This window comes from Carcharhinus amblyrhynchos, chromosome 21 (genome assembly GCF_965287045.1).
Source record: "Carcharhinus amblyrhynchos chromosome 21, sCarAmb.v2.hapA, whole genome shotgun sequence".
Classification (NCBI taxonomy): Eukaryota; Metazoa; Chordata; class Chondrichthyes; order Carcharhiniformes; family Carcharhinidae; genus Carcharhinus; species Carcharhinus amblyrhynchos.
In genome coordinates this window covers 30,986,327-31,009,849 of record NC_137344.1, presented here as the reverse complement: position 1 = coordinate 31,009,849, position 23,523 = coordinate 30,986,327, and the positions used below count along the sequence as shown (strand labels likewise).

Below are 23,523 nucleotides of genomic sequence, written 5' to 3'. Positions count from 1 at the left end.
TGTGTTTGCAACGTCTGCAGCACTGATGGTTGCAAGACATAAGAAATAGAGCTTTTAATTTTGCTTGTCAGAAGCGGGCAATTCGTCACCTCTTCAGAAAACTCGCCTTTTAAAATTTCCTGTGAGCTGAGTTCCTTTGGGTGTGGAGGAAGATTGCTTTTGAGAAGACATGTCTGAATTCAAATGTTTTTAACACACTTGTTCTGATAGTCATGTGTATATCTTGTCAATCCAGAGCGGCACGGTGACGCAGTAGTTAGCACTACTGCCTCGCAGCGCCAGGGACCCGGGTTCGATTCCTGGCTTGAGTCACTGTCTGTGCAGAGTCTGGAATTCTGATTCTCCCCATGTCTGCGTTGGTTTCCTCTGGGTGCTCCAATTCTCCCTCAGTGTATCCGAACAGGCGCCGAGTGTGGCGACTAGGGGATTTTCACAGTAACTTCATTGCAGTGTTAACGTAAGCCTACTTGTGACACTAATAAATAAACTTAAACTCCAGTGGCATTACTCCAATGAGGCAAACATTTGTTGCTTTAGAACAGGATTTATGTAGATCATAATGTACAGTCTGCTAATTCGCAATGATTGAACATAATGTTCTGTTGTGTGGCTACGCTTTTTCAGCATTGTTTATTTTCCCAGAGTATGTTGCTCCAGCCCGCCATTGCTTTAAACCATCACTATTTATTTACAGCTAGTCTTTACAAAATTTGGACCTCCACATGAGGTTGGAGCTTCTGCCCCTTCCAGATCTCGTTTTTCTCTGGCATGTGATCTGATATCATTATTATATCATGGATGTATGCTTCTGATTTTAACCCTTTGCTCCACACATGGCAAATTCCATTTTTATTAAATGGTTTTTTTTGTAATAACTTGGCTCCATCAGTTATTATTGAACAAGTAATATTTATTAACTGTAACAACTATATCCAGATCAATGTAGATTTGATGCTTTCAGTCATGCCTCCAGGATCGAACTGCTGGGACAAGCCCAGACAAGTTGAAGTGAATGCCCAACTCGGTTTCTGATTGGTCAGCCTGGGTCATGTGACCCTTTCAGACGCTCACCCCCTAAAGGGGCCACACACCAGTTTTTATGAACCATTTTTACTTTGGGAATAAGTTGCATGACTCGATGCATGATTCTGTGTGAACTGTAAATGTGTCATCATTTTATCTATGCTTTCCTTACGTAATTCAGTTTTATCCATTGACATTGTTGCCTTCCCAGCTGATAATATTGGACAGTCAGATTCCGGAGTGGAACTCTGGCTCATTAGATTGTAACTTTTATTTTTTGTTTGGAGACGTGGATGGACAGAGTCACAGGATTGCTAATTAACTTTTAACAAAAGAGCAAAACATTTACTAAACAAGAAAATATTAATGATAGTACACTACCCTTTCACCCCATCTTTATAGATACATGGAGATTTATAAGGATAAAGCAAGTTACAAAATCTTATACTCTGATGTTTTCAGTAAGTACGCAGTCCATATAAATCAATAGTAAAATTGTAGTCAGGCACACCACACCCTTAAACTAAGTGACAGATGCCACCCAAAACAGCTTCTGTAGATTTCTGATCAAATACCTCCAGATACTGATCACTCTGTGAGCCAATCGCACTGAAACTCTGGCTTCTACACAAGGGTTTCCAAACTTCACTGTCAAATGACACACTTTAAAATCTTCTCCCACTCAAGTCTTTCTCTAAGTGTCTTCACCAAAGATCCACATCCAGGGTTTCAGCCTCCCCTTTTCATATCCCTCTGCCCTGGATTACAACTTGTGCTCAAGCTTCCACTCAATCTCTTGGGTACTCAGTCATGCCAACAGAACACTCCTGCTTCACAAGTCACCAATATTAGGATTACTTTGGATGTCTGGTTTCTCGCTAGCCAAAGTCTCCAGATCTGCACCTTGCAACTCTGTCTTTCACAGGGAGCTCCTCTCTGTTTCGTTAACCTCAGTGAGCAGTAGCTTGTTCAGATTCCGGTTCTCTGCTTTTTTTTACTTCAGTCTTCCTAGGACTCCTCTTTTCGTCCCTTGGTTCTGACTGTTCTTTTGCTTCTGGGATTTGCTTTCAGCCTCTTTGTTTCTTGTCCTGTCTGGCAGTTTCTGTGAAAGGTGCCTTGCTTTTGGGTGACCTGGTACAGAACTGAAAGCAACTGTTTCTGCAATGCGGTGTGAACTTCTGGTTGCTAAACAACAACGTAGTTTTTTTTAAAAAAATAAAGCCTGTAATTGATTTTGGACCATAAAATATTAATTAGAATGCAGGCAAACTTTAAAGTGAAACTAAACTATAGACATCCAGGCACCTTTGGTTAACATGAAGCTAATTGAAGTTTTAACCCTTTCTTAGCACACAAATTCAGCTTAGATTTGAACCTTGTTTCTAAAATACACAATACAACTAAAGCTTATTTAAACTACCTTTATTTCCTAACAGCATTTCAAAGCTGAGAATAACCAAGTTGGCTTGAAAATTGCGCTAACAGAAGTTAGATACCTGGCAGTACTGACGAAGTGGGGCCAACATTGGGTGGTTAGCTACAATTTGAAAGAGTCATAGACTTGCACTGCATTCCAGGTTGAGGATGGTCCTGGGCTTTGCCAATACAGTGGGCCTTGGAGTTTTGTGGTACTGCAGTGGTTCAGCCTGGGTTTGACAGCACTGGACAAAGTGAAGTGCTCAGGTCAAGCAGAGTGAGAGGGCACAGAATAAATAGAGCATTGCTGATGGAAGATTGCAATGCTGCAGCCATGGGAGAAAGATGTTTTAATGCAGCAGAGAGAGGAAAAGGAGGAATTGAGAACATGATGGGGAGTGGCTGAAAGGAGTTTAGAGTCCAGGAAGTTATTACACACTATCAGAGTGAGGGTGAAGGTACAACGGTGCTAAGACATCGGGGAGCAGGATTATGCATTGCAGGGTGGTAGGGCTATTGTAATGGGGCTGGAATCTGGAAGAAGCAACTACACTGGTGTTAACAGTGACACTGGTGTATTCAACCCATTCAGAGCAGAGCTTCAAGGGAGAGTGGGTAGGAGGGAAAAAAAGACGAGAGGGAGAAATTGGAAGCAGTGAGTTTTATGTCCCTGCAAAATCATGTGTGCCCACTGTTGACTGGTACTATAGTCGGTAAAATAAATAATTGTCACTGCTTGTTTGATCAGAAGGTGTTATGTTACTGTTAATGAAATCACTGCTGCATTATGAGAATCTGATCTGTTCTCGTTTCACAAAACAACAAAACATAAACCGTTTGTGGAATCTGTTTGCTTAAGTCCCTTGGATTTGTAGAGATTTTTGATCTGTATGCTGGATTCTGAGGCACCAGTGCATCTTTCTGAGTTAAGATGATGGTCGTTTTTTTTTCAAGGTTTATTGTCACGATTGACAACATTTCTTCAACCTGGGGCAAGTTATTGCATTTTAACTCAACCCAGATTTTCTGTTGTCCTACATTCGATCAGTTTGGAACTCTCAGTTCTAAACTCTAAATGAAACAATGACCAATGGCAGCAGTTTGCAGCCCACACCTTTTGCTATTTTAATTTATCTTTGCTGGATTTCTGTGCTCAATTTACTTTGCAGTTGTCAGTTTTTAACAATTCTGTTTTTGTTTGTCTTGTTTTCCCTCTATTCTCGTCTTAGTCTTATTTTATCTTTCTCCCGTTCCTTTTTTTTTCTATTTCTTTCCATCTTCATGGGGTTACTTTGCCCTAAGATTCTTCGGTTTGGATTTTTTTCTCCTTTCTGAGCCTCTGGGCTGGATTTTGATTTGGCCACTTGCTGGGGTGATGGTGGGACCTCTAGTCTGGAAAATTGGGAGCCTTTGCAGTGTGTGTATTGATGGCCTTTTAACCCAACCACTGTGTTACCATATGGCCTCTTGGTTTCTTGACTGATTGGCAATTGCAGGCATGATGACAACCCACACGGCGTCATTTCAACTCCAGCGCCTAAAGTTATACTCCACATACGCAATTTAAAGGGATTTGGAGTTGGAGAAGCCAATGAGAGGGAAGTGGGGAGTCAAAACAGTCAAAGGTGTGGCTTGATCCAGTGACACCCTCCCTGGATGTGCTACCAGGGGCTATGAGACCCGAGTGGATACACCTTTCCTTCGCCGTGGGAGGAAAAAGCCAGGTGGGGATTCCTGAGGAAACGTTGTTGGAATTGACAGAAGAGATCAGCAGCAGGAGCTTTGTGCCACACTCACAGATATAATGGAGTAAGTGTCTGAATGACACAAAATGCTATGACAGAATTGAATATCAGGTAGCCGCAACATGCAGCATTCAGCCATGTTGACTTGATGACAGCAGTGAGTCCAGTTTGATCATGTGTGGAATGATAACATCAAGCATTCTGACTCTCACAATAAACATAGGAAATAGAAGATAGAAGCAGGAGTAGGCCGTTCAGCCCTTTGAGCCTGCTCCACCATTCATTTTGATCATGGCTGATCATTAAAATCAATATCCTGATCTCTCCTTCCCCCATATCCCTTCATCCTTTTACCCTAAGAGTTATATCTAATTTCTTCCTAAAATCGTACGCTGTTTTGGCCTCAACCATTTTCTGCAGTAGTGAATTCCAGATCCACCATTCTCTGGGTGGAGGAATTTCTCCTCACCTCAGTCCTATAAGATTTACCTGTTATAAGAACATAAGAAATAGGAGCAGGAGTAGGCCATCTAGCTCTTCGAGCCTGCCCCACCATTCAATAAGATCATGACGAATCTGAAGTGGATCAGTTCCACTTTCCCGCTTTCTCCCCATAACCCTTAATTCCCCTGTCTATCAGAAACCTGTCAACCCGCAACTTAAACATATTCAACGAAGTAGCCTCCACCACTTCAATGGGCAGAGAATTCCAGAGATTCAGCACTCTTTGCGTGAAGAAGTTCCTCCTCAACTCTGTTCTAAACTGCCTCCCTCCTTATTTTGAGGCTGTGCCTCAAACTATGAATAGAAACATAGAAAATAGAACAGTATTAACTGGTAGCGTTTCATCTCCTATGGGACCTTCACATGTCCCACAAGAGATTGTCCAGTTGCTCAACAATGAGGATGAGGACTCCTCAGTAAAGGTCATTCTCTCTCAACATCAAGCATCATAGGTCTCACGCAGATACATCAGCCGGTAAGATTCTTAGTGAAATTTCACATGGCCACTGAAACATCAGTGATGAACATGAGTGGATGGTGGAGAGGCTGCATGGGAGGGTGCGTTTCACTCCGAGTGCTGTACTGAGGTTGGGGGTGTCAGTGAACAGAATACTTACTGAGCCGCAGCAGAGAATGTGAGATATTCCAGCCAGATTCTTCATGCTTGCAGAGCGATTGGAAAAATCCACCTTTACTGCAAACTCAACTGCCCGCTGGGGTCGCCAAATGGAAAGCTGAACAAGTTGACAGCCCAGCAAAGAAACCATTGGTCACCTCTCTTACACAGTTGTGTGCTGTTGACAGTGAGAATCTGAAAATATCTCTGGATGAGTTCTGGAAAGGTCAGGAGGCAGAAAAAAGTTAAGGGCAGTGGTGACTTTTGACAGTTGCTGACAAATCATGGATATCCAGACCAGTTGGCAGCCACAGGTCATCATTCAGAAGACTGCAGATGTATGCCACCACCTGAACCAATGCCATGAGCCTCCACATTGAGGACATTTATCCTCTAGCTGTAAATCCTCTCTGCCAAATATGGTCTCCAATGAAATATATCTCTCTGCTGTTTTGTCTCTTTTGGACAGTGGCAGCTGTGAACAGCGGACTGTAGCTAGTAGAGCTGTTGATGCTGATGCTGTGTGACTGATGGTCATTTATCTGAAGTCCTGAGTGATAGCTCTGTTGATAGGATGGACGAGAGCTCCAAACAGCACAACAGACTTCTGAAACTGCAAAATAACTTATGCCTGGAAAGTATGTAATCTCTCAGCATGTGCACTTTGAACAAAGCCTTTCACACAGCAAGGCAAGAAAGGAGCAGTGTACTGGCATATATCCTATCATGATTTCGATCCCCTGAATTTTCATCGTGTCTTCAACTTACTTGCACTGATAAGTTCCAGGATGGCCTGGAACCCCAAGGAGCCAGCATTAGACTCCAAAACCGATGTTAATATCATGAAAATGATGTGAAGGTTTGACCAGCAGAAATGTAGGCGAGGGGAATTATCAGGGTAAATATGTGAGGTTACGGGGATAGGGCCTGGGCCAGGTGCTCAATGGCCTCCTTCTGCACTGTATGATTCTATGATAATTGTGTAATTGATGTATTGAAATTAACAACCCTCTTATTTGCATGTAATCAAATGTGCTATAGTTAAATCGCTTCACGTCATGACACTACAGTTTCCATGCACTGTTTTCTTCAGTTTTGAATGCATAGTAGCACTTTTCCAAATGGATAAAGTATTTGAATGTATCTTAGCACTTACACGATGCTGATCAATGTAGTGGTCAACTTAACTTTGTGGACAGAGGCCTTGAATCCATCCCTGCAGTAAAAACACATCTCACTTATAATACAACGTTTAACTATTGAAACTGAAAGCACAGATTTTTTTTTGTTTTATATTTCAAAGCAAATAACCTGTCAATCAAAGAATTGATCGAGCAGGTGGTTGTTCTTTTCCTTTGGTTCTCCACTTGGCACTGGATGCACCCTACAGTTCATGAGTCCTCTTGAGGTGCCATGAGCCACATGTGGTTATGGAAGGGGCTAGACTTCTCAAAAATCGCACAGGGGGTCTCAACTGTCCACCCCCACAATGGAGCTGGCAAGAGCTGGCTACCCGCATCCTTTTCCAGTGCCAGCAAAAGTGGTCAGAAATGGGAATTGGGATGGGAATCCTGGAATCAGGTCCCACCACCCTCTTGACAGATGCCCCTTCATTGGCCCAACTCAGTAGAAATCTGTGCCATTATTTCAACTTTCAGAAAAAATGATATTGAACAAATTTTCAAATATATAAATGTTACAAAAGTAGACTCGATTGAATTGTATGATAAAGAAGCTATGTCCACGAGATCCATATTCCTTGAAGTAAATACATTAATGATGCAATTTTGTAATGTATAACAATGAGCTGGAAGCCAAAATCATCCCCTGGGAGGTAGCAGGGAGCTGGAGTGAACTGTGGACTAGTGGTATCCCATCTGTCTCTGGTCATCTCATTTGCTTTTGGATGGGGCGGCATGGTGGACCAGTGGTTGGCACTGCTGCCTCACAGCTCCAGGGACCTGGATTCGATTCATGGCTTGGATCACTGTCTGTGTGGAGTTTAGATATTTTCCCAGTGTCGGCATGGGTTTCCTCCAGGTGCTCTGGTTTCCGCCCAAAGTCCAAAGATGTGCAGGTTAGGTTGATTGACCATGCTAAATTTCCCCTTAGTGTCCTGGGATGCGTAGCTTAGAGGGATTAGCAGGATGACTAAGTGGAGGTTACAGGGATAGGGTCTGGTGGGACTGTTGTTGGTGCAGACTCGATGGGCCGAATGGTCGTCTTCTGCACTGTAGGGATTCTATGATTCTGTGGGAAGGAAGAAGTGACATTTTATCGAGCAGGCTTATGTAGCTTGAGATTTCTTTGTATCTTCAAACTACTTGGTGATGTTGTGCCAGGGTAGCAGTGGCGTAATGGTATTGTCACTAGACTATTAAGCCGCAGAACCAAGATAAAGCTCTGGGGACCCAGGTTTGAATCCCACCATGGCAGATGGTTAAATTTGAATTCAATAAAAATCTCAAATTAAAAGTCTAATGACGACCATTGTCATCAAACCTTTGTTGTTTAAAAAAAATCCATCAAGTTCACTAATGTTCTTTACGGATGGCAATCTGCCAACCTGAACTGGTCTGCATGTGGCTCCAGATCCACAGTAATGTGGTTCATTTGTAAATGCCCGCAGGGATGGGCAATAAATGCTGGCCCAGCCAGTGATGCCCACATCCCGTGAGCAAATATATATATATAAATCAACACAAAACTTTTATTCCTTTGGGAATTTCCTGATTTTTACCAGTTGGGAATGGAAAAATTGCCCTTTATTTGTTGAACTTGTAATTCTGTTGAACTTGTGGCTTGTATTTCTTAATATCTGTGAAATTACATTTTAGTCTTGGTTATTGTCAAAGTATTTCTGATAATAAATGGTCACAACGTATTGTAATTCAGTATTCCCTCACTTCCCCAAATAGATTTGAACTATAGTTTACTGTTTAGTAGAAATACCTTTGTGCTCATTAAGTGATGAAAGAGACCATTTAGTGGGGAGGGTTTTTTTTACATACTGGTCAGACAGGGTGAGGTGGATGGATATCCTTCCCTAAGAAGCATTAATAAACTAGATGGGTTTTTACAATGAGCAGGTAGTTTCACGGTCATTACTGATACTAGTTTTTTATTCAGATGTTATTTAATTAATTGAATTTCCCTAGCTCCTGTTGTGGTGATTTGAACTCGCGTTTCCAGATCATTAATCCAGGCTGCTAGTCCAGCAATATCTTCACTGTGATACCATATCCATGACTGTCAACTAGATTAAGACTGCAGAATTAATCTAACTTGGAAGCTGTAACAGGGATGAGTGAGAAAAGATTGATTTCTTGTTTTGTATAACAGATTAAAATATAATTTTAAAAGGTGAAGAGAACTCAGTAACAATGCTGATTTAAAAACACCATTTACTTTTACTTTCATGGACTTGAAAGGATCATTGCTCTTTGTCTCTCTCTCTCTCACTCTGTCTCTGTCTCTCCCTCTCTCTGTCTCTGTCTGTCTGTCTGTCTCTCTGTCTCTGTCTCACTCTCTGACTCTCCCTGTCTCTCTCTCTGTCTCTTTCTTTGTTTCTCTCTGTCTCTCTCCCTGTCTCTCTCTCTCCCTGTCTCTCTCACTCCGTCCATCTCTGTCTGTCTGTCTGTCTCTCTCTATCTATCTCTCTCCATGTCTCTGTCTCTCCCTGTCTCTGTGTCTCTCTGTCTCTCTCGCTCCGTCTGTCTCTCTGTCTGTCTGTCTGTCTCTATCTATCTCTCTCTGTGTCTCTGTCTCTCCCTGTCTCTGTCTGTTTCTCTCTCTCTGTCTCTCTCTCTCTACCCCCCGTCTCCCTATCTCTCCCCACCGACCCCTCCATCACCACCCAGTCACTTTCTCCCCGAGTTTTCCACTCTCCATCTTTCATCCATGCCAGCTCTCATTATCTTCTCATTTTCCCTGTGCTGCCTCTCATTCCCGCATGATCCGTGGTTTACTGGCTCCTTTTAAGAAGACTTAATAAAGACTGACATTTGCTGAGTGAGTTATTGTGTCCCTTAGATATTTCAAAGTGCTTCACATGCAGTTAATTATTTTGAAATGAAAACAATCCACGAAACATCACTGAAGTGAATAGTCAGTTAATTTGTGTTTGGCAGCAACTGGTTGAGGGAAGTGTCAGCCAGAATACCAGGAGAATTCCCTCCTCTTTTTTTTTAAAAGAGATTCTTGGGACATTTAACACCCATCTGAACCACCGCAACGGGAAGACAGACACTGTGTATTAACGTTCAGCCAAAGGACAGCAACAGTGCTGCATTCTCTCTACTGGTATTTCAGCTAAGATTATGTCCTCACATCTTAGAGTGGAGGCTCATGCCCTAATTCCTGATATAGAGACAAAAGTGTCGTGCGTTTTTTTTAATAAGCCACCAACGAGATCAGTTTTAAAACTGTTTAAATGAAAAAGCATTAAGGAGAGTGTCCTTCTGTTCCAAAATGTTATATTGAAGAGGGAGCGGCACTGTGGCACAGTGGTTAATACTGCTGCCTCATAGTGCCAGGTACCTGGGTTTGATTCCCGGTTTGGGTCACTGTCTGTGTGTGGACTTTGCACATTCTCCCTGTGTCTGCGTGGGTTTCCTCCCACAGCCCAAAGATGCAGGGGTTAGGTGAATTGGATCATGCTAAATTGCCCCTTAGTGTCAGAGGGACTAGCTAGGGTCAATACATGGGGTTGTGGGGATAGGGGGTGGGTGGGATTGTGGTCGGTGCAGACGCGATGGGCCGAATGGCCTCCTTCTGCACTGTAGGATTTTATGATTCTATGAACTGTTTTTGTGTGTTGAAAGACCCCATCCTTCTGTGTGCTTTTATCTTTGAGGATGGGAGTTGTGGGAGGTGGTGGGGGGAGGAATTGGGGGCAGGAAACAACTGGAGCGGAAAAGAAAAATAAAAAAATTAATTATCTGCAAAACATAGGACAATTAAAAATATTAATTATTCCACAAAGTTAGGTGTTTTGCAGTTAGTGGTACTTTACCTGTAATCATTGTAAGTAGTTGCATTTTCTAAAGCGTTAAACTTCTGCGTGACTGAAGATGTCCCTTTTGGTTAAGAAGAAAATCTACCCATTGCTGACTAATCTCAGCGAGGATACTGAACAACATGTAGCTTTGAGACATTGAGGTGCAGATTAGATGGATTAACCATAGCAAATGTGCGGGGTGACTGGGATAAGGTGGAGGAGAAAGAGCCTGGGTAAGATACTCTATCAGAGAGTTGGTACAGACTTGATGGGCTGAATGGCCTTCTCCTGCACTGTAAGGATTCTGTGGTTCTATGATATATCTGCTCAGTCTGCTTTTATTGATTATATACGGAGCACAATGAGTCTGTTCCTGAACTGATAGATCACACAGAGGGGCAAATAGAACTTCCAAAATATACATCCACACAAGAGTAAAGAGTGCAAGGGAGAGGACTTCACTTTTTAATTCAAATATACAAAATTGTCAAAAAATCAAATCACAATTTGTTGGAGACCAAACCAGTATTTAAATGGAGTTATTACATCATCTTCTGGGCTCAGGAAGACCTAACCTGTGCACCCTCGCAGCTCTGAAACTGTACACCCAACCCTAATGCGTGATTGTTTACACCCCTTTCATCTTTTCACATTGTGGTCAGGTTCATAGTGCAGATTGCTAGCTGTGAAGCAGTGTGAGAGGTAGTTAGAATCAGAGAATCCTACTGTGCAGAGGGAAGCCGTTTGGCCCATCGAGCCTGCACCAACCACAATCTCACGCAGGCCCTATCCCCACAAGACCATGCATTTACCCTAGTCCCCCTGACACTAAGGGGCAATTTAGCGTGGCCAATCCACCTAATCCGCACATCTTTGGACAGTGGGAGAAAACCGAAGCACTTGGAGGTAACCCACGCAGACACGGGGAGAACATGTAGACTCTACACAGACAGTGACCCAAGCCGGGAATCAAACTCGGGGCTCTGACACTGTGAGGCAGCAGTGCTAACCACTGTGCCTGCCTCAGCTTCCAACAGTATTGTAAGGTCCCCCAAACCTCACCCCTTACCTCCCTGGCCCCAGTGCCAGCTCATACCCTCTCAGATATGAGTGAGTTGTTTAATTATCTACCACCATTGACGACTAGATGTGGAGCTCTATCACTTGCTGTTTTTGCCATTTGGCATGCAAATAATCCTGTTTAATAGCTTCTCATTTTTAGGTATTCCTGGTGCTGCTCCTGGCATGCCCTCCTGCACTCTCCATTGAACCAGAATTCATCCCCTGGCTTGATGATAATGGTTGAGTGGGGGATACATTAGTCCATGAGGTTGCAGATTGTGCTGGAGCACCGTTCTGCTGCTGTTGATGGCCCACAGTGTCTCTTGGATGCTCAGCCTTGAGTTGTTAGACCTGTTTGAAGTCTATCCCATTTAGCACGCTAAATGGTGCCCAGACAGATTATATGCCATCCAGGCCTGCCCCGCCACTGAATACAGCGTGAAACCCCAGGTGCATTATTAATGAGGTCAGGGCTGGAATATTTGACATGTTTTCCTACCAGCCTTTGCAGTGGGGAACACGGCACCTTCCCACCTCCGCCACAGGACTTGGTCTGAAAATGGGAGAATTCCATCCATACTCTATACCTCTCAGGTCCCCTCAATTGTAATGATTTCAGAATTGGATGTTCGTTGGAAGCCAGCATTGTTTCCTCACTGCGAGTGCATTTACTGGAAGCATTCTTCCTCCACCACTTTCCTTTATTAGTAGCGAGTCACCATCTTGGTGGACTTGCAAATCTGTTTACTTGTCTGCAAAGGTAGCAAGTTGATATTTACACTTCATCCAAACAGAATGGCTTGTGGATGCAATGAATTAATTCTAACCGTATTGGAGTGGGACAGCCACCATGAGCATCGTTTCCCAACTTTCAATCTTCACAGAGCGTGTAACTTTGAAATTTGTACTGAAATCTTTGCATTTTGCTGCGTATTAAAGCTGAACCTGTCTTTCTTTAATTCTTGAAATTCAAGCTAATTCTGCTTATGAATAATTTTGTATAAGAAAAGAAACTTATTTGACATTAAAATGTTGTAATTGGACCTCATCTGTTCAATTATAGTGGTTTGATGGCCATTTTGAGAGTAAACTATCGCGTTCTTTTTAAAGTGCCTTGAACTAACTCTCCGACCGTCCATCATTAACATTGAATAGAATCCCTACAATGCAGAAGGAGACCATTCAGCCCATTGAGCCTGCACCAACTACAAGCCCACCCAAGCCCTATCCTCGTAACCCCTTAATATAAAGAGGCTATTTGGCATGGCCAATCTGCCTAACCTGTATATCTTTTTATTTATTTATTTTAAAAATAATATTGTGCTAACTGTGGCTATAGAAAGACCCTACTTAAGGTTCAATCTTGAAATGGACTTGTTTGGCTGCTGGAGTGCTATTAGATATGGTAATTCCACCTCAACCCCCTAGTGTTTGACCCTTTTCAATTGTAAAGCACTTTTTGGATCAGCACAGATGTTCCAGCAGCTATAAACTGACAGAATAGAAAATGATCATGGAGCACATATTGTGAACTGAGAACCAGGGCAAGCAACTTGATGGTAATGCGGCCAAGAATTACAATTGTAACAGCTGTGAAGAGTGCCTTTTACATAAAGATTTGATCCCCACAAGCTTCCAGAAACATTTGTTTTCAAAAATTACTGCCACATGTGTTTGTGGGGGTGCCTCATAGACCTGCTCCTTTCTCTCTATCACAGAAGAGAGCAGATTCTGTAGAGTCACAGTCTGGGAAAAAGAAAGCCATCAAATCCCATTTCTACATCTGGTTGCCCAAGGAAACAATGAAAATGTTTCAAATTTTAAGCGTTGGTTTATGTGTTCTCTAAATAATGCTCTGTTGAAAACAGTTCCACGTAATGCAAATGCAGACTATAATCAAAGCTAAAAGTTGTTCTTTCGAAGCTGTGTGCAAAATTACATTATTCTCTTTGGCAATCCAGTTGAACAGAATAATTATGATGCCACATTGCCAAAACGTACAATACAATGGATGCCTTTGGAGACATGCGGAAAGAAACATTATCTTTCTAAATTTACTATTTTAAAAACAATTACCTTTGTAAGGAAAATGAATAAGTAGTTAAATAAGAATGTGTGTTGTCTCACAGCGCCAGGATCTGGGTTCAATGCCAGCCTTGGGTGACTGTCTGAGTGGAGTTTGCACCTTCACCCCATGTCTGCATGGGTTTGATCCGGGTGTCCCAGTTTCATCCCACAGTCTAAGCATGTGCAGGTTAGGTGGATTAGCCATGCTTAATTGCCCCTTAGTGTCCCGAAATGTTTAAGTTAGGGAGATTGGGGGGTAAATGTGTGGAATTACAGGAATAGGACTTGGTTGGAATTGTTGTTGGAGAGTTGGTACAGGCTGTTTAGGCCAATGACCTCTTTTTGCACTGCAGGGATTCTATGAATGCATTACAGTGATATAGGAAAAGAGTGTTGGGGGGGGGGTCAATAGGACCAAATGTGGATTGCTCTTGGAAAGATCCACCGCGAATCTGATGAACCAAATGACTTCTGTTGAGCTCTGATTGTGTACCAATCCGAACGGAGAGTGATGGTTTATTTAGAATCCTGTTGTTGTATTTCTATGACAAGTGTTACTACCCACAATGATACATTGTTGTCATTCATATATATATTTACATTATTTTATATATATTAATGGGGTCCCCTATTTGAATTATCCTATGAGCTTTTGCTTAGAAAACCAAGATTGATTAGTAAACTTAATTACATCGTAACACTAGGTGGCAGTGAAGGATTTATGATGAATTCCTATGAGAGATTGAAATCTATCTTCTCACGTCTACGTTGATTACTAGTTTTTTTATTCATTTGTGGGATATGGGCATCGCTGGCTGGCCAGTGTTCATTGCCCATTCCAAGTTGCCCAAGGGCAACCGAGAGTCATGGGAATAAATAAGCACATGTTCAGGATTTTAACTACATATAATGTTCCCACATCATGATGCTGATGGAGATTATATTTGTTTACTTGAGTTCATTAAATAAACCTTGAAATAGCTGAAATAGATTAATAAGGAAGATTTCAGTTTCTTTCAAAAATGTCTCTCACCAGAACACAAGAAATCGGAGTGGGAGTAGACCACACAGCTCATCGAGCTTGCTTTGCTATTCAGTATGATTATATGACTCATTTTGGGCTTCAGTTCTATTTTCCTGCCTGCTTCCCATGTCCTTTAATTGCCTGAGAGACCAAAAATCTGACGTTCCTTGCCTGCCCAGTGTGATGTCACGCCAACAGGAATCACCACTGGTTTCCAAAAAGGGAAACTAGTCGTGATGACCACATCAGGGGCTTGAAGGTGAGCATAGCCCTGGGTGGGTGACAGCACCCTGGCAGTGCTACCAGGGATGGGGACCAAAGCGCTGGACCACTAGAGAACCCCCAGTATGGAAGGTGGGTGGGTTCGCATTACGTTGGGTGCACGGCGATTGGGATGGGGTTGTGCCTGTGCTGCAGTGGGAAGGGGAAGCGGACTCTAATTTCCTTGGGGTTGTTGGGTCACCCTGATCCCTGCAAGGTGTATGTGTGTGTGTGTAACGGGGGGGGGGGGGGGAGTTTGCGGTGTAGATTGCCCTCTGTGATAGATGGTTGTGAGTGTTCCCCATGTCTCCTGGGGATCTTGATGTCCATTAGAGGGAAAGGGGGGCCGATAACTTTGAGATTTGGATGCTCTTTAAAAAGTGTGTCCTGAACTCTGTGGAATTGGTTTTGCTGGCATCTTTTAGCAGATCCTGCCTCAAGAATGCAAAACACACCCCTCCCTACTTATTTTGACAAAGTGTCAGAAGATCTGGAGTGGAGATCTGGAGAGAAACACACTAATCTTCAGTGAGAACTTGACACTTTGCCATTTATTAGGAAAAGTCTGCCCAAAATATTTGTTCGATGTCTCTGCTATTTCCTCATTCTCCATGATAATTTCTCTTGCCTTTGTTTATAAGGGAACAATGTTTATTTTAGCTATTTGCTTCCTTTTTATACACTTATACATAGAAACTAAATGCAGGAGTAGGCCATTCAACCCTTCGAGTCTGCTTCACTATTCATTTTGATCATGGCTGATCATTGAATTCAGTATCCTGGTTCCCCCCCTTCCTCCCATATCTCTTGATCCTATTAGCCCCAAGAGCTTTATCTTATTTCTTCTTGAAATCAGACAAAGTTTTGGTCTCAACACATTCTGTGGTAGTGAATTCCACACATTCACCACTCTCCAGGTGAAGAAATTTCTCCTCACCTCAGACCTAAAAGGTTTACCCCTTATCCTGAAACTATGACCCCTAGTTCTGGACTCCCCCACCATTGAGAATATCCTTTCTGAATCTACCCTGTCTGACCCTGTTAGAATTTTAAAAATTTCTATGAGATCCCCTCTCACTCTTCTAAACTCCAGTGAATATAATCCAAACTGACTTAATCTCTCCTCATATGACAGCCATGCCATTCCCAGGAATCAGCCGGTAAACTTCACTGTACTTCTTCTATAGCAAGGACATCCTTCCTCAGATAAGGACATCAAAGCTGCACAAAATACACCAGGTGTGGTCTCACCAACACATTAAACTATTGCAACAAAATATCCCTATCCTTGTATTCAAATCCTCACACTATGAAAGCTTATAAAAGCTCTTGCAACCTGTTTTTATCTCCTGGACTAGTCTACTCTCATTTTCCCCTTTTTTATCAACCTTTTGATGGCCCTTTCCTGGTTTTGAAAACACTCCCAATCCTCAGACTCGCAAGTTCATTTTTTTGTAACATTATAACACTTTTTTTTTAATCTAATGCTATCCTTAACTTCCTTGGTGAGCCACAGATAAATCTTTCTTGTTGAGTTTTTGTTTTCAGTGGAATGTATTTTTGTTTTGTTTTAATTGTGTCTATAAATGTTTCCCACTGTTGATCCACCTCCATGCCTTTTAGTCTGTTTACCCAATTAACTTTAGCCAGTTCTCCCCTCATATCTATATAACTGGTTTTGATTAAGATTCTGATTCGCAATCAGAATATGTCACTTTCAAACTTAACATGGAATTGAATAGTATTATGATCGCTATTTCCCAGTGGATTTTTTATTATAACATTGCTGATTAACTCTGCCTCATTATACAATGCTAAATCTAAAGTAGTTTTATCACTAGTCAGCACTGCCATGTATTGCTCCAAGAAGCTATCAGAAAAACATTTTAAAAATTCCATCCACTACACCACCCTTGCCAATTTGATTGTCCCCACTCTAATCTATGAAGATTAAAGTCCCCCCCCCCTCCACAGTTATTACATTTCCTTTGTTACAGGCTACAATAATTTCTTGTTTAATGCTCCGCCCAATGATGGGGTCTGTAAAGCATTCCCACCAGTGCTTTCTGGCCCTTCCCATTCTTATTTTCCATCCATTCTGGTTCAACTTCATGGTCTTTTGTGGTCAGATCATTTCTCACTAATGTCTCTATGTCATCCTTTCTTATCAGGGCTCTCCCTCCTCCTTTGACATTCTGTCTGCCTTGTGTACCCTGGAATCTGTATTTCCTAACTTTGGTTACCTTGTAACTAAGTCTCTGTAATGGTGAGTAGATTTAAATCATTTGCTTATATTTGTGCCAGTAATTCATTTAACTAATTGCAGGTGCTTTGTGCTTTCAGGTAAAGAACCTTTAATTTCATTCTTTTGCTTTTATTCTCTGCAGTGATCTTTTTGCTGATGTACAAATTTTGTTCAACTCATTGTCCCTCCCTGTCTCATTCCACCTGTCTTTACCCACATCACTGTATTGTTAGTATGGATTTCTAATTCTCCCTTCACTGGAATCAATACTGGAACCCCTCCACCCCCACCCCCACATACAGTTAGTGCAAAGTCCTGCCAATCGTTCTAGTTATACAGTTGGCAAGAACACTGGTAACTGCCTGGTTCAGGTGGGGCCCACCTCAGCAGAATAAGTCACTCTTCCAAGAACTGATGCCACTATCCCATGAATCATCTTCCCATACGACTCTTCGAGGCACATGTTTAACCCTTTAATCTGTTGACCCTTGCGCCAATTAGCGCGAGGCTCAGCTCACAATCCAAAGATTATTTCCTTTGATATTTTGCATTTTAATTTGGACTCTATCTCCTTAAATTCTCTCAAGTGAACTCATTTTCATATAAACGTTTGGTGTTATCACTTGTCTAGCTTCCTTACACATCACATATTCTACCATGAGCAAGAAATTGAATATATGGAAAGCTTTATCCTTTAAGAGATTCTTTGCCTTCTCTTCATTTCCATTCTTCTTGGCAGCAATTGTATTTCATTTGTATTCCAATTTCCTCCCCAAATGAGCTAAGCATTTTTTTTCTGGTGGGGGGGACAGGTGTTATGAACCCAGGAACTAATCTTAATAAGAAAATGAGTTCTGGTGTGGCGTGATGAAGGTTTTCTGTTTACATCCAGTCAAAGGCCCTTGATGACAAGGTGACCTTTATTCTAACCTTTTCCAGAAAGTAGAAATCTGATCAAATATTCAAGGAAGGTTTGGAAATGCGAGGCTGCAACTAGACATTAAGGATTTTGTGTAATTTGCATTAGGAATGATGGTGTGTGGCCTTAGACAATAACTTACCATCCAAAAGAAGGGTGGTATAGTGGTTAGCACTGCTGTCTAACAGTGCAAGGGACCCACGTTTAATTCCCTTGGGTGTCTCGGGTCACTGTCTGTGATTGATGGGAAGGTTCAATAGGGTATGATGATGGGCAGACCATGACAGTTCAGGATGTTTGCTCTGGTTTCTTCCCACAGTCCAGAGATGCATAGGTTAGATTGGTTGGCCATGATAAATCGGCCTTTAATGTCAGGGGGATTAGCAGGGTAAATATGTGGGGTTAGGGGGATAGGGCCTTGATGGCATTGTTAAAAAAAAGTGTATAGGATTATGAGGAGCATTGGACAGAGTGCATAGAGAGCAGCCGTTTCTCTTAGTTGAAGGGTTAGTCACAAGGGTACATGGGTTCAAGGTGAGGGGTAGGAAGTTCAGAGGGATCGGAGGAAAAACTATTTTTCCCAGAAGGTGGTGACGATCTGGAATACGCTGTCTGGGAGTGTGATAGAGACAAGTTGCCTCACATCCTTTAAAAAGTACATGGATGAGCACATGGCATGTCATAACAGTTAAGGTTATGTGCCAATTGCTGGTAAATGGGATTAGTTGGGAATTCAGCAGTTTCTTGCATGCTGGTGCAGACTTGATGGGCTGAAGAGCCTCTTCTGCACTGTGTGATTCTATGGTTCAGTGAGAGTCTGAATTATTGACTTTGTTGAAAGGTGGAAAATCTGCCTGTGTCATTGTTGTGCACCTGTTAGTTATTGGCAGGGAACAATTTGCATGCATTTCCTCTGGGGGCGAGAATGATGATGTGGAGGACACTTGAAGTATTCACTTCTTGATTTCCTCACAAAACCTTCTGTTAACTTGGTTGCATTGACTACATTTCATGAGTGGGCTTGGAATGATTTTGGCCTTAGCCAGAGAAAATCTTGTGTGGGATAAATATTTCTGAAAGCATAGAGGCTGTCTTGTGAATGAACTTGGATTAGACTAAAAGAGCATGTCAGACAGTGGACAATTAATTGCTCTGCTGTGTACATTGTGACAATTAGTCTTCTAATATCAGGTCAGCTTTCTGTAAGTACATATAAGTGATAAACAAAGTGGATAATTTGTGCATAAATTGCATGAGGACTTTACAACACCTACTTGATTGTAAATAATAATTTAAAATTATATTCTGGCTCCATGATCATCATAAGCAGAAAAGTAACACAAACACATTTAAGATTCGTCATCAAAAATATCCACATCTGTTTACTTGAAATTATTTCAGGGCAATGCACTAAACAGTTCTCCAGAAAAAACTCTGATATTTCCACTTTAATAAATTAATAGCTGTGCCTTCCCAGGTCATGTCAGAGTTTAATGCTGGAGAAATGAGTGAGAAACATAGCAGTTTAAAAATAAAAATTTTTGCACGTTTGACTAAGTAAACAGATTGTACGTACTGTGGAATGTATTTTATTCTGAAAATACCACATGTAGTGTATCTCCAGCAATATGTCTGAAGAATAAAGCACATAGATCTGGCACCTGAAACTGGTTGATGGGGGATTCAGTAGGGATGATGATGCTCAGACCATGACAGCTCAGGACTGACCCATTGGATCAGCTGATCTTCTTCGGGCTGTCCTTCTCAAATGAACATCTAGGAAGTGCTGTCAAAATAGATCACCATGCCTTTCCTTCACAAAACTGCCTTTGGTGACTTTATTGTCAAAAAGCTTAAATTATTTAGACTGCCATGTATTTCAAACAAGGTTAAACTAACAGGTGTTAATAGAAGATCTATTTCAGCAATTCACTATCCCTATTTAGCGGTTTCACTGTTAAAAAAAAGATTGAATTAACCTTTTAAACATTTTTCATCAAGATACCTCATGATGTCTCAACTGTTTGAGACATTGGTGCGCATTAATATTGATGTGAAGTTTCTTGCTATGGAAATCAATTACTTATACAATCAAAGTTTGCTGATCAGTAAATAACTTTGTTTAGTATCTAGTATTGTGCTTTCAGTCTAAATTCTCATCATTTTTGAAAGTCAGGATCATTCTGCCGACTAAAAAATGCACAGCAGAGTTCTGGAGATTTGAACTCGAGTCTCATTAATATTAATTCAGATTTTAACTGTCAAGGTGTCAACTTTTAATTAAAATTTAGCCAGGCTTTCTGAATATATTTCCCACTTTATCTGAGCATTGCAGACCAGATCTAACTTGAGAATTTTTATGATTCTGTTAAATATGAGCTCATGGAAATTTTAGGATTACCTTTTCCCTCTGATTAGTTAAAGTAAACAGTATTTGTACTGCCAGTTTTTTGTTAGCTGTGCATGTCGGCAGTGAGATTATTGTTATAAATTCCAGCATCTCTTTTATTGGCTTAATCTCCTGTCATCTATCAAATTCTTAGTCAGAATGCATCATCTGTCAACATTTGGCAACAAATTCCTAAAGGAAACAGAAATGTTTTAATGGTAAAATGAGCATAATTATTTTGGTGAGAAAGACCTTCAGTGTATTTGGGTATGTGTGACTGCTCCACTACAAAGCTGCTGGTGTGAGATGCAGAATGGAAGTTTTTAAATGTTTTCAAACACTTGATGATACCCTGGAGATAGAACCAGAAGACATAATTTCCTACATTAGTCTGCCGATAATTATTCCTACAATTTAACTAAAAATGCACAGGCCACTTCCATAAAACCACAGTGACTTTCAACTGACAATAACTTTACAGTTATTAGACTGAACTGTGCATTGGAAAGGGAAGGGGTCTTTCACAGCGATCTGCGGACAGTGAAGTCCATTTGGAGTATATTTGCTGCATTAAAGGAGAGAAATGTGGAAGCCAATTTGCGCGTAGCATAGTTCCATAACCAGCAATGGGATACATGGCCAGATATTTTCTTTTTAGTGATGTTGTTAAGTGGTAGATATTGGCTAGGTTACTTGGCCAACTCTCCATTTCTTTATCTAGTGCCATGGGATCTTTTACATTAGCCACAGAGAGCAGTGGGTTGTGGAGAGGGTTAATCATCTTATCGTCAGTGCAGCACTACTTCAGTACTGAAATGGCAACTGGGATTATGTTCTTAAGAATCCTGAGTTTGGTTTGGAGCCTGCGCCTTCTGACTAAATGCTGCCGTTGAACTAAAGTTAATATTCTACTCACTAAGTTCAGCATTCTCAGATGCTGGGTTGGTATTCTGCAATATCCAGAATATCTATAAGCAGTACAAAAGTCCCTTGTATTTACGGAGCCATGTTGTTATATTGTTGGGTGATTTCTCACTGCATTTTAAATCTATTGTGATCAAACCACTGATGGTCAATATTCATCTTCCTCCAAAGGTGATGGAGGGGCAAACTGTCTGTGCATTATCCTTCTGCTCCATAACCATTATCAGTGTAAGTGCCGCTTTCTGTATGTATGGCCAGTTACAACAATGAGAAATCTTCTGCATCATTATAGGTGCATGGCTGCTATATACCAACGGGCTTACTTGAATGGACACATTGGAGTTTGGTCAACATGAACTTAACCATATTATAAAGGGGTTTATATGGGTGGCACAGTGGTCAGCACTGTTGCCTCACAGCACCATGGACCTGGGTTCAATTCCAGCCTTGGATGACTGTCTGTGTAGAGTTTGCACATTGTCCCAGTGCCTGCTTGGATTTCCCTGGGGTGCTCCTGTTTCCTCCCAGACTCCAAAGATTTGCAGATTAGGTGGATTGACCATGATAAATTGCCCCTTAGTGCCAGAGGGATTAGTAGGGAAAATACATAGGCCTGGGTGGGATTGTTGTCGATGCAGGTTCTTTGGGCCGAAGGGCCTCTTTCTGCACTGTAGGGATTCCATGAAAAAGAATGGCAGCTTCTTAAGAGATTTTCAGTTTCCAGCCTCCTTTGAATGTGTGCCTTAGGAAATACATGAACAATTAAACATATTTTCATCTATTATTAAATAGTTCAAGCTGACATGATCCAGTAGTATTTTGCAAAATCTGACAATTTAAACATATTCTGGATAATACATTGATGTTTGAACTTTTATAGCAGCATTAGTACCATCAGGGTGGATTTCGATGTAAACAAATGTCTGAGAACTTCATCAGAGTTAACTGTTGCATTTTTTTTGTGCCCCAGGTCGTGTTTCGTTCTTCACATCGGGCTCGGAAAATCTTCATTACGTGGAAAAAGTCGAGTGGGGCACTCGATATGCCATCACAGTCTCATTCAGCTGTGACCCTGCCCATGCCATTGAAGACCCTTCTTTACCGTAGCTCAGTTGGGTGCCATGAAGAACAGAAATATCTTGGCCCTAGAAATAAACCAAGTATACAGTATATCAGTCGCACACACAAAAAAGGCAATTTTTAAGTTAGATTGAAGACCATGCATACTACAGTAATACTACAGTATTGGAAAGCAACTTGGCTCCATTGCCGCAGACTCTTATCTGTGTTTCAATAATTGGTTCTGTTTAATTAATATTTATATTGTAGTCCCGAGTCATAGTATTAAAGTGTGTTATTGAATATCTTTATGCAATTACGATTTATCTGAAAAACATGACGTCCAACCCTGTTGTGATATCGATATTCACCAGTTTATTGCAAGTGTTAAGTGGTTAAGTATTGAAACTGTGAACTAACTGGTCATTATCTCTGGTGTCACAGATCGGACTTCTGTTTGACCATTAAGTCTTTGATCAGAATCCGCAGGTATCAGGTGTTTGCTCTTTCACACTAAGTATGGTCACCTTTCAGATGTTTATTCACTGGAAACAATATCAAGTTGTCTGTATATTAAAGAGGCACAGTTCTAACCCGAAGCTTTCAGGGCAGCTACAGCTCCTGTAATAAGTGCTATGATTGACCTCACGCTTTGTGTGTGCCACAGTAGATTTGCTGAAAGAATCTGTAAGAGTAATTGACGGGTGTTTAGTATTTAATATTTGATGCTCTATTCAGCTGATTTGAGTTTTCCTATATTAAACAAATCTGCATAATGTAAATCTTTTCAAACATGGCGACCATGCCAACAGGCCAAATATACTGCGTCATTGTTGAAAACCGTTTAACTGTTAATTTGCCACAGAGAACAGTCGTCTCCCTTCATATTGTTTCATATCTCGAATTCCGTGTATGTAAAAATATCAATAAAATAACAACGGTCACAGAATCTTGCTTTCAGAACGTTTATGCACAAGTTGGCTTTACAAGTGTGGATGGCACGATGGATGGGCAGCATGGTAGCACAGTGGTTAGCACTGCTGCCTCACAGCGCCAGGGATCTGGGTTCGATTCCTGGCTTGGGTCACTGTGTGGAGTTTGCACACTCTCCCCATGTCTGCATGGGTTTCCTCCCACAGTCCAAAAACATGCTGGTTAGGTGCACTGGCCATGCTAAATTCTCCCTCAGTGTACCCAAACAAGTGCCAAAGTGTGGCGACTAGGGGGTTTTCATAGTAACTTCATTGCAGTGTTAATGTAAGCCTACTTG

At 41.5% G+C, this 23,523-nt stretch overlaps 1 protein-coding gene across 3 annotated transcripts in view; it reads left to right on the top strand.

The window, feature by feature from the left end:
- The window catches only part of ogfod3 (2-oxoglutarate and iron dependent oxygenase domain containing 3), a 144,198-nt gene extending 120,996 nt beyond the window's left edge, over positions 1-23,202 (top strand). For 2 of the 3 annotated variants that reach the window (XM_080208924.1, XM_080208923.1), the window contains one exon: positions 22,165-23,202. In XM_080208924.1, coding sequence (XP_080065050.1) covers positions 22,165-22,398 — 234 coding nt within the window. In that variant the 3' untranslated portion in view covers positions 22,399-23,202. Of the gene's footprint in view, positions 1-16,888; positions 16,984-22,164 lie in introns of all 3 variants that reach the window. The other variant, XR_013889122.1, reaches the window with a different exon arrangement.
- Positions 23,203-23,523: the final 321 nt, after the last annotated feature.